At 40.9% G+C, this 17037-nt stretch overlaps 1 protein-coding gene across 5 annotated transcripts in view; it reads right to left on the bottom strand.

Moving 5' to 3' along the window:
• The window catches only part of UIMC1 (ubiquitin interaction motif containing 1), a 158255-nt gene that overhangs the window by 79589 nt on the left and 61629 nt on the right, over positions 1 to 17037 (bottom strand). For 4 of the 5 annotated variants that reach the window (XM_042448381.1, XM_042448385.1, XM_042448384.1 and 1 more), the window contains exons 3-4: positions 9935 to 10025; positions 1719 to 1843 (exon numbers count right to left, since the gene is read on the bottom strand). In XM_042448381.1, coding sequence (XP_042304315.1) covers positions 1719 to 1843; positions 9935 to 10025 — 216 coding nt within the window. The remainder of the gene's footprint in view (positions 1 to 1718; positions 1844 to 9934; positions 10026 to 17037) is intronic. The other variant, XM_042448383.1, reaches the window with a different exon arrangement.

The following is a 17037-nucleotide window of genomic DNA, read 5'->3' as shown; positions in this document are numbered from 1 at the left end:
CCGAATAGAGGAAAAGGTGGACTACTTAGAAAAGTCACTTTTTTGGTTACCACCTCCCACAATCCCTGCAACCAGCTAGTCATGCTGCCAGAGGATTCTGGAAACTGTAGTCCAAAAAATCTTCTCCAAGGTCTGGGATAAATCCTTAGCATATAAGTGACTCTTCTCTTTTTCCCCCCCTTTAAAATGTTTAAAAGTATGTGCCTCTGTAGATCAGGTCCACTGTGTACAGAAATAGGAAATTCTCCCCTGTACCCTATCTACTTGATTTTTTAAACCCACTCATGTGCAGGAGTTATTTAAAAAAAAAAAAAGCCTGAGGCTTACTTTTCTATTTTTAGTCTCAGTGGCTGGAGGTGATGGGGGGGCGGGGGGGAGTGTGAGAAGTTAGGACAAAAATTGATTAGTGGGAGGGAAAGCTTAACACCTTGCCTACCAGTGCAACAGCAGTCCCAATGTAGATCAAGGCTCTGTGTACTTATTTTTTAAGTCAAAAGGATGAGGGGATCAGTTGCTTGCTACATGTTTAACACATGCAGTTGTGATCTTGAGATAGGCTACCCCAAAATAACCCTTCTGAAAAAGTGAGAGAAGGATGTTAATGAGCATTCTGGGCAGTCCAAATATCTTTCGACCAGTCCAGGAAACCCGTTTGTCTTGGTTTTATTTTTTTATTTTCTCTGTTGTGTATCGGCCAGATCCAGACCACATCTAAGGCCATGTAGATTCTTTTTATACAATACAGTGGTACCTCGGGATACGAAATAATTCCCAGGTTACGAATTTTTCGGGATACGAAAAAATCCCATAGGGATTTATTGTTTCGGGTTACGAAAGTTTTTTCGGGTTACGAAAAAACTCCAGCGCTATTTTAAATGGAGCCGCGGCAGAGCCGCGGCTTTTTCCCCATTAGCGCCTATGGGTTTTCGGCTTACGAAGGCTTTTCGGGTTACGAAAGCGGCCGCGGAACGAATTATTTTCGTAACCCGAGGCACCACTGTATTGCCAAAATCCGACCATTTCTATCTGCCTCTACTGCCAAGATTCTGGTCCATGCGACTTGATTTCTGTAACCTCCTTCGGGCAGGGCTTCCTTTTTCTCACCTCTGTCCTTTAATTTCTGTCCAGCATTCAGCTGCACGCATTTTCTCTCCTTTATTGCCATCCCTTCACTGGCTCCCCCTCCCTTTCCGTATTCAGTATAAGCTTCTGTTGTTGACTTTTAAAGCCTTGCATGGGCTGGCCCCTCCTTATTTATCAGACCTTCTTTCTCCTCACCTGCCCACCCGTGCCTTCTGTCAAGGTCTGCTGTCTCAGCCTAGGATTTTCACTGCCCTGTCTCGGCTTCGTTTCTTTTCACTTGCTGCCCCTCACTCCTGGGACCTCCTTCCCCCATGAACATGGCTCATCACTTCTTTAACCAGTTTAAAAACTGAGTTGAAGACAATCCTGTTCAGGGAAACATTCCCAGGCATTGCATGACTATTATTTGTTATTTGATGTTTTTAATTTGTTGCCTGCCTTATTTTATTGAACCCTTTCCTGTATTGCTATGTATTATTTATATGTATTATGCTATTATTTCTTAGAATGTATGCCATGGGCAAGTTTACTTTTAAGTATTTTATTGTTTGTATGTACAATGCTGTGTAAATCTATAGCGCTATATAAATAAAGCATAATAATAACAATAACAACAACAATCTTTCCCCACTTACATTGAGGCTCTCTGCAATAGCTTTTCTCAGAAGCTCCTCCTCTTCCTCTTCTTGTGAGTTCAATTGCATGGCTTCTTGCTCACTCATTTTCAGAGCCAGGGCAAACTGCTCATCTTCTGTCATTTCTAAACAGTGGAAGAGAAAAGCATATGAAACAGAAGACTTACAGTTCTTACACTATGAAGAACTCGGCGTGTGGTGGAGTCTCCTTCCTTGGAGGTCTTTAAACAGAGGTTGGATGGCCATCTGTCGGGGATGCTTTGATTGAGAGATCCTGCAGGAGGTTGGACTGGATGGCCCTTGTGGTCTCTTCCAGCTCTATGATTCTAAGAAAGGACCTGGGGACTCTTCTTCACAAGGGAGGGGGGAACTAAATTTGATCAAAACTGTTACATCTCAGTTTACCTCACTGTGTACCTTCACAACTGGAACAGATAGTGCTAAATGCAGAGTAATGCATTTTGTGAAATATCAAATCATTGAACCAAAGTCAGGGCATTTAGCTGAGGTTCCCATAGTAATCTCAACTTTGACTCTTCAGGTGAATTTATCACAATGGAATATTTTTTATCACATAATCACCCAGCAGTGGCTCTTTTTTGAACTTCTACATGCAATATAGCATCAAAGAGCTCAAGGGGAAAAGGAGTAGTCTTTGAACACTGAACTGTGCATGGAGCAGACTTTTACACTATGAGACAGTCTGCTCAACAATTATTCTTAACCAAAACATAAAATTAAAAAAAAAAACTCCCAATGGTTTGTGATTGATTTGCTCTCATGGGGACACTCCATGAAATTGAAGAGGGCAAGGGCCATAGGATGCATTCTCCTAGACTTACTAAAAAAAGTAGAAGCAAAGCTCAGAAAGATTATTTGGGGGGGATACAACTCCCAGAATCTTGCTACCCAGCATGAGAAACCCCTCCAAGTTTATATAAGAAGTATAACCCGGAGAATGCAGAGAACGTTCCTCACATCAAAAGAAGGTCAGTTAACTAGCCACAGCCAAATATTTCTTTGGATGCTCTCAGTCAAGTTTATTATGGTGCCAACTGTACCCTTCCTATATAAATATCTTACCTAAATGACTTTAGATGGTATCCTGAAAACGCAACTGATTTGAACAAACATAAAACAAAAACAAAACTGTTCTGGGTGGAAAACTGTCTATTCACTGAGATTTCTGACCCTCCCATTTTATTCAGCTAAAAATATCTAAGCCTGGGGGGGGGGGGGACCCAGAAAAAGCAACTCCAGCACCTCCCCAACTTTCTGGGGGTTTGAAGAGTACATTGAAACACACTTAGACAAACCATTTTAAGCTGATTCTGAGCATCCCTTTCCAAGAAGCCCTCTCTCACACAACTCTTAAGCAAACAAGAGCACCCAAGCTCAAAATGCCATATGAAGAGAAGTTTAGAAAAAACTAACAAAAGGAGCTTTGGACAACCAGGCCATCTGTCAGATGCAATGGATGCTGGTCAGATCCCTTACTGCTCTCATCAGAAGTGTGTGTATACCAAACAAATCAGGATACTGCCTCGGTCTCCTCTACTCTGGTCAGGCCCCACCTGGAATATTGTGTCCAGTTCTGGGTACCACAATTCTAAAAGGACATTGAGAAACTGGAGCATGTCCAAAGGAGGGCGACTAAAATTGTGAAGGGTCTGGAAACCATGCCCTATGAGGAAAGACTCAGAGAGCTGGGGATGTTTAGTCTGCAAAAGAGAAGGTTAAGAGGTGATATGATAGCACTGTTTAAATATTTGAAGGGATGTCATATTGAGGAGGGAACAAGCTTGTTTTCTGCTGCTCTAGAGACTAGGACCCAGAACAATAATAATAATAATAATCATATTTATTTGTATACCGCCCTCTGGCAAACCAATCCGGGCGGTTAACAACAGGAAAAGAGAGTAAGGGCTGTTAGACAGTGGAACACACTCCCTCGGAGTGTAGTGGAGTTTCCTTCATTGGAGATCTTTAAGCAGAGGTTGGATGGCCATCTGTTGGGGATGCTTTGATTGAGATTTCCTGCATGGCAGGGGGTTGGACTGGATGGTCCTTGTGGTCTCTTCCAACTCTACAATTCTGTGATATTGAAATAAGCACCTCAGAACAGCTTTGATGATATGTGGACCACTGAACCCTAATTTTCCCTTCTCCTTCTGCCTACAGGAGAAAGGTAGGCAGACTGAGCTAAAGAAAACCCCCAAAACAGCAAAATACAGTGGGTCCTTACCTTATGCAGAGGATCTGTTCCAGACCCCCCCCGCCCCCCGCGTAAGGCAAAAACGCATATATTTGTGGCGTGGCACAGTTTGCGTGACACAGGTGCATGTGCAATTCGTTCAGCGTAATCTGAAATTCGTGTATGGACTTTGAATAACCTCTGCCAATGGAAAACCCCATCTGAAGAAACTTGCCAAAAAAAACCCCTGTGATAGGATTGGCATAAGTCAGAAATTACTTGATGGCACACAACAACAACAACAACAACAACAACGATCAATGTACTCAACCACAACCATGTGACATAATGCAGTTTCATTTCATTCTGCTCAATGTGCATGTTAACTAAGTATGATCTTTCTGAAATATTGAAATGGAACCCCAGTAAGAGTATTCAGGCATGCCTGTCCTGTGCCAAACAATGCAAGATAGAGCAGTAAACCCACTGACAAAAGTCAAGTTCCATGGAAAAATGAGAAGGTGATTCAAGGTCTGAGTAGACAGGATTCAAGTTAGGAACATGAGAGACAGCTTCATCAGGAGGTATTACAGCTCAGGGTTTGAATAGTCTGATCACTGGATATCTATTATACTGAAGCTTGTTATGATTCAGTTGTATGTGGTTCAGTCAAGAAAGGAACAGACTGAGTTTGTTGTACTTGAGCAGGGCTGTAGATGACAGGGTGTCCTGGAGGTCTCAAATTCACAGAGCTGCCTAAGCTGAAGCCAATTTGACAGCTATTATCAACATTATCACAAAGGACCTAGTAGAGTTCAAGTATTTGCAGAATATTTTAAACTGGAATTAGAATGACTGGAATTCAGATTAAGAAACCAGCTGCTTAAAAGAAACTGTTTTTAAGCACATAACCTAATTGAATCATAGAAGTAATTTATCACTAATAGGCCTAAATCCTATTGTTACTCCTAACAAGAGAAGGTCAATTGAAGCAATAGGATCTACCTATGTGTTAATGCACCATTCAGCATTGATTGAATGAGTTTACTGTAGTTAGAACTAACCAACTGAATTCCAGCCTTAATGAGTTACTTATAATGAATCCCCCCCACCCCACTTTTTTTGCAGTACTTAGTAATGTAGCAAAGCTTTAAAAATACAGGGTTACATGGTTTCACTACTTAGCTTTGTTTTATACAACAAGGTACTGTAATGGCTTACAACATTCTGGGTTTTTACTCTTGTTACTAATTCATGGTTCTCGGTTTGTGGTTCTCCAGAGGTTTTGGATTCCCTGACCACTGGCTATAGTGGCTAGGAGTTTGGAGAATTTCAGCTCCGTATATATGGAAGTTGCAAACCACTGAAATATTTACTGTAGTTACTGTATTTTTGAATTATGAGAGGAGACAGAGTTTTAAAACTATAACAGAAACTGACTAGTTTGGGGCCTCAGAAAATAACTAACATATTACTTTCTAAATACTAACTATCCTAGCTATGCATCTGATTTCGAGGTGTAAACCCACATAAATGGGAAGCAGAATCACAATCATCATAGTTATGTATCCAAAGCCTCTTATATATGTTTGCATAAACAAACTAAGAACTACTATAAAGCACAATACAAATAAAACTCCACATAAAAAGCAATATTGTAATTTGGCCATTTCTTTGGTATTAAACATCCAAGACAAAAAATCTTCTGGCATGTCAGAGAGAAAAAATAAGCTGTGTTTAATCCGCTTTTCAAATTCACAGATGCTTAAAAATATTATTTATGTCCCTATGAAATGCCCAGCTAACACAACAGTGAAAGGAACATTCCTGAGAGTAGTAGGGCACTTGTTCTGTTCAAAATCATGCTGTGTCTCCCTGGCTATCATGTATTATTCTGCTTAACATCTGATCATTTCTAAACACTGTCTTCAAACACTCACACTCTGTGTACACTTGATTACACTGATCATAATTTATGATAATTAGAAATTATAAGTAGTGTGTTAGCTTCATAGTGGTGTGGACAAACAGACTATTTAAAGAACTTGGAAATACAAAAAAATAGAAGCTGAGCTCTGAGAAACAAGATCTGTCAGAATTGTTGGGCAGGTAGTCAGCATAACCAGCATTCAGCAGAGAAAAAACTATTTCCCTGTGCCTTTCAGGCAGACGCTGTCTGTATGTGCAGAACTCCATGTTAACTCTGAATAGTTCCATTATAATGCTCAAGATGTTCTCTTTCTTTGTTAAACCCAGTACAATTCACTTCTAGCAAGCATCCTGTACACTTCTAGATCTACCGAAGCAGTACTAAAGCAGTAATTAAAAATACTGTATGAAAATTTAACCTCACAGGACTATCACAATCCTAATCCTGCCAAGAAAACATGGAGGAGAGTTGTCAGAGCATTCTTAAAAAATCCTGGGGCTGGAACCAGTTCAGAACCTTCCTACAATTTACTAAGTATAGGTTGAGCATTCCTTATCTGGCAGACTAAAAACACCAGAAATGTTTCAGTTTGGGAAACTACCATTATATATATATGTGTGTGTGTGTGTGTGTGTGTGCAAGTCATACATAGTCTAGGGGCACCCCAAAGCAACTCAGTTGTGATACTTCTGCAATTAACAATAAACTACGTGGATTTTTAACAAGTGTATAGTAGCTATGTGGAGAGGATGAATTCACATTAAAAACATGGTGGAAATAGTGTGGTCTTTCAAATATTAGACTGAGACTGTAATCAGTCCTAGCTAGCATGAGCTGGTGACAAGGCAGATTATCTGAGGATGCTAAGAGTTGCAGTCCAACAATATGTTTACCACCCTGTATTAAGTCTACTGCAGAAAGGGGCTTTAACCCTTTGTCCGTACGATGGGTTGGTACTTCACCTACAATTGCTATCTGCAATGAGAAAAAACAGCCTTTATGTTAAAACCCACACAATCGCTATTGATTCAATAAGTCTAGCCTTGCCTAGAAAGGAGGGGCTAAGCCATCCCCAACCTCCCCAGGCAGCCTCTTCTCTAAGAGGCCAATTTGTCATAAAACCCAAGCAACCCTTTACAACACAGGCAGTGATTTTTATTTCAAAGAAATGAACCTTAATTTGCCTAAAAATAAACACTAAAAGGCTAATTATAGTTCTAATAAATAAAAGAGCAGACATGTAAGTGGTTGTGCCTAATTAATTATTGCTAATTGAACGCTCTAATATAGTGGATGAGACCTGCATCCTAAGCAGCAAACTGAAGTAAAGACTCAGTACTTCTGCTTTGACCAGCTTCGTCAGTGGCAGCTGAGGCCACATGCTGTAACTTGTTGCGTTCTCAGGGAATTCCCCCATATTGCAGGGAAGTAACTGATTTCACACATGTACTTAGGAGCAAAGGTGAGGCTCTGTGTTTCTCCAAAATGAAACCCTCTCATAGTTACATGTTGTGTCCCCCTTATATGGAATTCCAAAATCCAAAATACTCCAAAATCCAAAATTGGTCACATGAGTGCCTGAGGCAGTAACACCTTGGCTTTCTGATGGTTCAGTGCACACAAACTTTGCTTTATGCAGAAAATTATTTAAACTATTGTGTATAAAAATACCTTCAGGCTATGTGTATACGATGTATATGAAACACAAATGATTTTCACATTTAGACTTGGTCCCATCTACAAGATATCTCATTATGTATATGCAAATATTCCTAAATCCAAAACAAAACAAAAAACAAAAGAATACCCAAAACATTTCTAGTCTCAAGCATTTCAGATAAGTGAGACTGTTTTCTGCTCCCATCTTAAGCCTCTTCCTCATTTGGAGTACTAATATGTACATCCTTCTTTCTCCAAAGAAACTCACAAAAGACTACATACAGACTACTGGTGTTTTTTCCACCTGGACTGCACCTGTTCTAAAGAGAGATTCATGTGTGTTTAGAAGTGAATTCCATTATATAGGGTGCTACTCATTCACTACACTCACTCACCTAACATTTACTCACTATAAATGAAGGGAATTCTGTGGATGTAGCATATCTTGATTTCTGTAAGGCTTTTGACAAGGTCCCCCATGATATTCTTGCAAACAAACCAGCAGGCAATGGTATTGTTAGATGGATTTGTAATTGGTTGACTGACTGAACCCAAAGGATGCTCGCTAGTGGCTCTTCTTCATCCAGGAGAGAAGTAACTAGTGGGGTGCCATAGGATTCTGTCTTGGGCCCAGTGCTGTTCAACATCTTTATCATTGGCTTGGATGATGGAATAGGGGGGCATGCTTATGAAATTAGCACATGACACCAAATTAGGAGGGGACATGATCATAATTCAAAATGACCTTAGCAAATGGGAGAGTTGGGCCAAAACTAACAAAATAAATTTCAACACAGAGAAATGTGCTACACTTAGGCAGAAAAAAATCAAATACCCAGATATACGATGGGGGATGCCTTGCTTGCAACAGTACATGTAAAAGAGATCTAAGCCACAGTATAGTACAGGTTGAACATGAGTAAACTGTCACAAGTCAGCTAGAAAAGCCAAAGTGATTCTAGACTGCATCAGTAGGAGTACAGTGTCTACATCGAGAGAAATAATAATACCACTCTATTCTGCTTTGGTCAGACTTCGCCTGGAACTATATCCACTTCTGAGCATCACAATTCAAAAAGGATATTGACAAACTGGAACGCGTCCAGAAGAAGGGGAACAAAATGGTAAAAGGTCTGGAAACCATGCCTTAGGAAGGCAGCTTAGGGAATGGGGGATGTTAAGCATGGAGGAGAAACAGTTAAGAAGTGACATGATACTTATGTTTAAATATTTGAAAAGATCGTCATACAGTCGGACCTTCTTATACACGGATTTTTTATACACGGATTCAAGCATACAAGGTTTGAAAATGTTCCAAAAAAGTATAAATTTACCTTGATGTTCCATTTTTTATTAGGGACACCATTTTGCTATGTCATTATACTTAATGGGACTTGAGCATACACGGATTTTGTTATACACGGGGGATCTTGGAACCAAACCCCAGCGTATAACAAGGATCCACTGTACTGAAAGATGAAGCAAGCTTGTTTTCTGCTGCTCCAGAGACTAGTACACAGAGATTCCACCTAAACATTAGGAAGAACCTCCTGAGGGTAAGAACTATTTGACAGTGGAATACTCTCCCTTGGAGTGTGGTGGAGTTTCCTTCTCTGAAGGTTTTTAAACACAGGTTAGATGGCCATCTTTTGGGAGTGCTTTGATTGTGTCTTCCTGCATGGCAAGGGACTGGACTGGATCGCCCTTGTAGTGTCTTCCAACTTGGATTCAATGATTCAATAAAATTCTGCAAATCAGAGTATACAGCTGGAAACCTGTAGGTGTGTGTTTGACTGAGATCAAGCTGAGACTGGCTGTGTGAAATAGTAACAAACATAATCTAAGAATAATTTCAAATACTAATTTCATGTCACAAGCAGAATAAGTAAATTAAAAAAAATCATCTGAAAGACCAATTGCTGAATAAACTGTAGTGTGCACTCTGAACCTCATGACCAACCAAACTACAAGCCAGAATATTCTGTAAATAAGAAGCTCACTATAAATTCTAAACATTGTCTCCAGTTGTCTCCAGACAGTGCTTAGACCCAGTGAAATATTATATAGTAAGTGCCACTTTTTATCTTTCTCAGTATTCTACTGTCAAACAGCACAGCCTCTGGTAAAGTCCCAATGCAAATGACCAATGTTGTACTTTTGTATGCCCACAGTGATCCTCTGAGATCTTTGCCTCTTCTCCCATGAGGAGCATACACAATAACATTTCACTCCATACATTGGAGGTTTATGTGTTGAGTCTATGGTATGGATAAAGCAAAGCAGGTAAGGGAAGGCCCTGGCAATTGCTGGCACATACTGTACGTAATAGTAGAATTCAACAACAAAAACAAACAAACAAGCAAACAACAGCAGGATATTGCTCAGTCTCCTATTCCTCCTTCCCTCACCCACCCTTGTACACATGAGACCTACGTGCAATTTTTCTTTTTGCTGCAAACTTCACTGTATCCAGCTGCTGCTTTGTTCTCTTCTTCTGCAGGTTGTGTTCCTCTTTTGACTCTTGCTGCAGGAGAAGAAATATGATAAATACATAAAACTACTGGTGGTGCTACTATTTGCCACCCTCGCACACCCCCACCCCCACCTTCCTCCAAATGTCTAAGACCAGGGGAGGAGAAAAGGGGAAAAAGAAAAGAAAAAGCTGGCATTAAGGCAGACTCCTCAATCAGTGAGAAATGTGACTTTTAGACATGAATAAAAGAGCACTCGGTAGCTATTAAAAGAACTGTGTGATAACTATTATGAGCAGCAAAAGATGCAGGCAAATGTGTAAACAGATGAGCAGAAAAGGACAATAGACTGCACACCAGTCACTGCCATGCAAAGTATCCACTGCATAGGATTTTAACGATAAGTTATTTTGCCTTTACATTCAAAATGTTGTGAAACTGGAAATGGAAAAGAAAACCCTTTTTAGATCAACCAGCAGGCAAGTCTAACCGGGCAGAATGCTTCCTTTGTACAGTGGGAAAGGTTTCTTCTAGCCACGCTCCTTCTACAAAGAATAGGGGCCCGTTGGTTTAGCAAAAAACAAAAACAAAACCCAACCCAAAATACACTACTCTATCTGACACCACTCACTATGAGACAAGCCATCCTACTCTGTATCATATTTCAGTCTAGCAACTCCATTTACTCCCCTCTAAAGGGAGGGGGGGTCACATCCATCAAAACAGCTATCACGCTACGTCCTCCCTGAACTGTCAAGTAAGTATATTCTTAAGAGCCAACAGCTTGAGCATTTGTCAAGGATAGTTAAGGTCTAAGGGATGTAACAGTGGAAGCACAATTGCAAGCCACATCCTTACAAAGAAGGAAGAGAAATTGAACAAGGCAGGCACGGGACTCATTTTAATGGGTGAAAAGCCTAAACTGGAAACTGATCCAAGGAGGAAGGTGGACAGATTACTAAAGTCAGGTATACACATCCAGCGCATATACAGCACTGGATTGATATCAGGAAACAAAGGCAGATGATGAGTTGCGAAACAACCCAAAGGGATCTGACATTATGAACAATGGGGGGGGGGGGAGGAAGTCTCAGTCAGCTACTCAACTCAGAAAGGGAACAGTAAAGTGTTCAATATCTGTTTTGCAAGAACAAAACAACAAAGCACTGACCCAACAAGCAATACTGTACTAACAAGGCACATGGGGGGATGCACAAAAATATCAGAAAAGAATATATAAAATTATACTTGATCAGTCTAAATGGGATGCTCATTAAATTTAAGAACCTATCAAGAATGTCCATGAATTTATTGAGAACTGGCACAATATAGGCAAATCATAAGAAGCAAGTGTGATGATACTATAGATATTTTGTCTGTTGGTCTAGCTCTCTTCTCTTGTCAATTAATTCCCTTAACAGACAGAGATTATGTATGAAGGCTGCAATCTAGAGCCCATAACTATGCTATGCAAAATACAAAGTATAACAGGTACAGAGAGCTCATTCCCTTTCTTCAGCCAGGAATAGGGAAACCCTGTTACTGTGCATCAGGCTGCCTCACAGCCCCAGATATCAATATGGATATTGATCTACTCCAAATTCATGGCCTCTTAAACCAGCATGAATTATATGAACTAAATGAAACTACTATAAAGTAGGTAGGCAAGTGGCTAAAAATAACAGCAGTCAGTGGGTAATAATGAATTAATTGATACTGTGGGGGAGGGGGGAGAGGTAGCAACTAGGATTCTGAAGCACTCACTTCTGGAGCCAGTGCCATTAGTATCATAAACACGGTCAATGAAAAATTACCAGAAGGGTAGAAAGCTTAGAGAGACAGCATAGTGTACTGGCTTGAGTAATGGACTAGGATGCTGGAGAACAGGATTTGAACTCTGGCTTGGTCATGAAACCCACTGGGTGACCTTGGACAAGTCACATGCTCCCAGCCTAAGGGGAACAATGGCAAATCCCCTCTGAACAAATCTTGCCAAGAAAACCCCATGATAGGGTCACCATAACTCAGAAACAACTGGAAGGTGCACAACAACAAAAAGGCCAGGCTAATCTGTTGAGGGAAAAACAGCAAAGCATTGAAAAACTAACCAAATTATCATGGCATAAACTCTTAAAAGACTAGGGCTGGAAGCAGACACAGAGAGAAAGCCGTCTCACCCCTGGGGTTTCCAGATTTGCAGGGGGAATGTGCTGATCACACCACCAGCAACCAGAACAGGCTGGCAACTGATATGCATTCCACAAAACACACACACCCACACACACCTCTGTGTGGACAGACTCTCCATAATGGATCAGTTGTGGCTACAAGCCACTTTTTAAAAAAAGTTTTTATTTTGGTTTCACCCCAAACTTGATGCACACAAACACACAGGTGTTGTGCTGGCAACAGCCAATAAGTTCCCTCGTCTTCCACAGCCACCAGCTCACTTGATGCCACATGCAACCAGATGCTCAATCTCACGATCAACCAAAAGACCCCCCCACACCAATCTTGTTTTCCCTCTGAAATTCACTTACTGGATCAGAGGGTTGCCACCATGGAGGGCCAGTTCAGGGAAATCCATAGTGATCTCCAAGCTCTCCTAGAACAATGAGGCCCTGTCCAGCCATCATGCCCCCCCCCCAAATACAAGCTTTCTTTCTCCTCCTTCTCCCTATGGCTTCCTGTTGGACTAGACAATTTATCAACGTTTTCATCAAACCCATTTTATTGTTGGTAATCTAACATGTTTGTTGTTATTGATGGGGTGCAATGGGTCAATGGCACAGCTGACCACTCATGCACTTATGAAATTGATTTGCAGGCAGCAGGCAACATAAACAACAACAACAACAAATTATGGTCAGCATAGGAGCCCAAAAGTGAAAACGCTGTGTCTCATGTGGGAATTTCCAGATGACAGGAGCTTGGCAGGTTGCTTCTGATGGTCGCCTGGCCCCTGGTTTCCATGCTATTTAGAATACACATGAAAGCACTGGAAGAGGTTGTCTGGAGCATGAGGATTCAGTGCCATTAACGCATGATGATATCCAACTCTCCTCTCCACCTAAATCCAAGGAAATTATTTCAGTCCTAAAATAATGGCTAATGTCAACAATGGATTGGATGAGGGTAAACAAGTTGAAGCTTAGTTCAGACAAGAGAAGGGCACTTCTGCACTGTCAAAAGGTAGATCAGGGGATAGAGATTTGAACTGTGCTGAATAAAATTAAGTTTGCAGCATGGGCACAATCCCAAATTAATCCATGAGCATAGACATCCAGACTTTGGTGTTGGCTAGGAGTGCATTTGCACCATTAAAGTTAGCTGTGCCACTTTTGTCTGTTTCTGGAAATGTCTGATCTGGCTACAGTGAAATAGGCCATAGATGCCGAGAGCCAGTGTAGCATAGTGGTTTGAGCATTGGGACTATGACTCTGGAAACCAGGGTTCAAATCCCCATTTGTCCAAGTAAACCCATTGGATGACCTTGGGCAAGACACACTCATTCAGCTTCAGAAGATGGCAATGGCAAAACCCCTCTGAAGAAACTTTCCAAGAAAACTACGTGATAGGTTATTATTATTATTATTATTATTATTATTATTATTATTATTATTATTATTATTAACCTTTATTTATAAAGCGCTGTAAATTCACCTTAGGATCGCCGTAAGTCAGAAACAAGTTGAAAGCACAAAATAACAAGCACCCCACTTGGATTACTGCAACATGCTCTATGTGGAACTGCCTTTGGACATAGTTTAGAAATTTCAGTGGGTCCAAAACTTTGTACATTTGCATACTGTTATGAAGTTCATTTATTTTATACTTACTTCCTTTGTCACATTATGATCTGAAGTAACACTTTTATTTTCTTGCTGTATTTGCAGTATTAGCTTTTGGTAATGCTCTATGCATGTTTTCTTTTTCTTTTGAAGTTGTAGTATTCTATTAAGTTGTGGTACTCTATTTTATAGAGCCAAAGTGGTATAATGGTTTGAGCGTTGGACTAGGACACTGGGAGACCAATCCCAGCTCAACTATGAAAACCCACTGGGTGCCCTTCAGCAAGTCATACTTTCTCAGCCACAAAAGATGGCAATAGCAAACCCCCTCTGGAGAAATTTTCCAGGAAACCCCTTAGTGTCGCCATAAATTGGAAACAATCTGAAGGCGCACAACAAGTTCTATTGAGTTCTCAATATTTATATTCCTTTCCATTTGTCATCCATACTGGCTGTAAATAGCATTTGCATTTATAATTTCTATTATATTCTTTAGTGTCCTTTTGCCTATGTTTTTGTGATGCTCTTTTATAGTTTATGCATCTGTGGTTGAGACCCTTCCCTTTTGTATTTGTTTTTGTTTGATCATAGAAGTCTGCTTGAGTTTTGAGATCTTTAGGGAAGGCTGCTCTCACAGTAATGCTTGATAAGGATGTGAGAGAGGGCATTCTGAGTGTCTGCTCCCAGGTTATGCCCAGCCAAGGGAGGTTAGGCTAGGCTTGTGCCCTCCTTGTCCTTCTCTAAAAAGTCCCTTTTAATTCAAGTGGGCTTTTGGCAAATAACTTATTATTGAGGATGAAAGGTGCATTTAATAGAGAATGCTATACAGAATTCCCAAAGGAAGTTGAAAGACCCTCTCCCCATCGAGACCTTGGAGGGAGAAAAGAATTGGCAGTACCTGCTGGACTTGATCATCTTCCCCACTGCCATTCCCTTCTCCTTTTGTGTCATGACTTTCTAGTTGTAAACTTGAGGGCTGGGGACTATCTAATTATAATCTGTAAACTGCTCTGAGAGACTCTGTGGCTGAAGAGCAAGATATAAATACTCTAAATGAATAAATCAATACTTTTTTAAACTAATATACTTTTAAACTGTTTTAATTCAGTGATTGTTTTAATAGGAAATATATTTAATTGCATGTTAATATGGTACCTTGTTTCTGTTTTAGCTCTATGCATTCTTTAATCCTTTTGAAAGCCTCAAGTGTTTACACAAGTGAACAATATTTCAACACTGATTTGTTAAAATTTTGCAAGGATTCCAGTGACTTCATAGATTTTTAAAATTTAAATCCTTCTTCAAAAGAAAAAGCATTTTGATTGTGGGCATAGTGGTTGTACAAGGGAAGGTATGCAATAATTTCCCAATGCACAATGAATTGTTTGCATATGACTAGAATAGAGTTTGAAGAGACGAAAAGGGCCATCCAGTCTAACCCCCTGCCATGCAGGAACTCTCAATCAAAGCATCCTCAACAGATGGCCATCCAGCCTCTGTTTAAAGACTTCTAAGGAAAGAGACCCCACCACACTCCAAGGGAGTGTGTTCCACTGTTGAACAGCTCTTACTATCTGGAAGTTCCTCCTAATGTTGAGGTGGAATTTCTTTTTCTGTAGCTTGCATCCATTGTTCCGGGTCCTATTTTCTGGATTAGCACAAAGCAATCTTGCCCCATCCTCAATATGTCATCCTGTCAAATATTTAAACAAGGCAATAATATCACCTCTTAGCTATCTCTTCTCCAAGCTAAACATACCCAGCTCCCTAAGTCTCTCCTCGTAGGGCATGCTTTCCAGGCCTTTCACCATTTTGGTGACCCTCCTATGGACATGATCCAGCTTCTCAACACTCTTTTTGAATTGTGGTGCCCAGAACAGGGCACAGTATTCCAGTTGGAGCCTGACCAAACCAGAACAGAGTGGCACTATTACTTTCCTTGATCTCTGGACACTGTAATATTATTGATGCAGCCTAGAATCATATTGGTTTTTAGCTGCCACATCACACTGTTGACTCATGTTCAACTTGTGGTCTACTAAAACTCCTAGATCCCTTTCACACATAGGTGCGTTACAGACCGCCCTAAAGTGGGTGGTCTGCCGCTGCCACCATTAGCTGCAGTGGGAAGCCCCAGCGGCCAGACCGCGAGGTTTCTGGCCGCAGCAAAAAAGGAGCGCCAAAATGGCGCTCCTTTTTGGCCCCCGGAAGTGGCGCCGCGAAGCGCGCACTCATGGCGTCACTTCCGGTGCGCCACGTCTGGACACTGTGCGTCCAAGACGTAAAAATGGCAGCGCCCATGTGGATTTAGGGCGCGCTTCACGCATGTTGGGAACAGAGCCGGTTAGGAAGGGGCAACCCTAACCCTAGGACATGCGGAGTTCGTCTTAAATGGCAGTCTGTAACCCGCCATAGTTTCATTCAGCCAGGCATACCCCATCCTATATCTATCCATTTCAGTTTTTAGTCCTAAGTGCAGTACCTTACATTTCTCTGTGTTGAAATTCATTTTGTTAGCTATGGCCCAGCTTTCTAATCTATTAAGGTCATTTTGAATTTTGATCCTGTCCTCTGGGAGATTGGCTATTCCTCCTAATTAGGTGTCATCTCCAAATCTGATAAGCATGCCCCCAGTCTTTCATCTAAGTCGTTGATAAAGATGTTGAATAGCACTGGGCCCAGGATATAACCCTGTGCCACCCCGCTAGTCACTTCCCTCCAGGATGAAGAAGAGCCATTGCTAAGCATCCTTTGTGTTCAGTCTGTCAACCAATTACAAATCCATTTAACAACTGCATTGTCTAACCCACATTTTACTAGTTTGTTTGTAAGAACGTCATGGGGGACCTTGTCAAAGGCCTTACTGAAATAAAGATATACTATATCTACAGCGTTCTCTTCATCTACCAAGCTGGTAATTTTATCAAAAAAGAGATCTGATTAATAAATAATAATAAATAATAAAAGTTTTATTTTTATACCGCCCTTCTTACAATCAGGGCGGTGCACAACATAGCAAACAAGTACAAATACAATACAATATATAATAAAAAGAAAATACATTAAAAATCTACTTTAAAAACCCATTCTGGCCAGCTTGCCACTGCTGTCAGAGGGGGGGAGACTAACTGGAGCTTGTATCCAGGAATGCTAACTTGAACAGGAAGGTCTTTAGTTAATTCCTGAACTGGGCCAGGGAGGTGGCCGAGCAGAGCTCTATGGGCAGCGTATTCCAGAGGGTCGGGGCCGAGATGGTAAACGTCCTCCTCAATGT

The sequence above is a fragment of the Sceloporus undulatus genome, chromosome 2 (genome assembly GCF_019175285.1).
Source record: "Sceloporus undulatus isolate JIND9_A2432 ecotype Alabama chromosome 2, SceUnd_v1.1, whole genome shotgun sequence".
NCBI classification, from domain to species: Eukaryota; Metazoa; Chordata; class Lepidosauria; order Squamata; family Phrynosomatidae; genus Sceloporus; species Sceloporus undulatus.
This window is presented reverse-complemented; position numbering and strand designations above follow the sequence as displayed.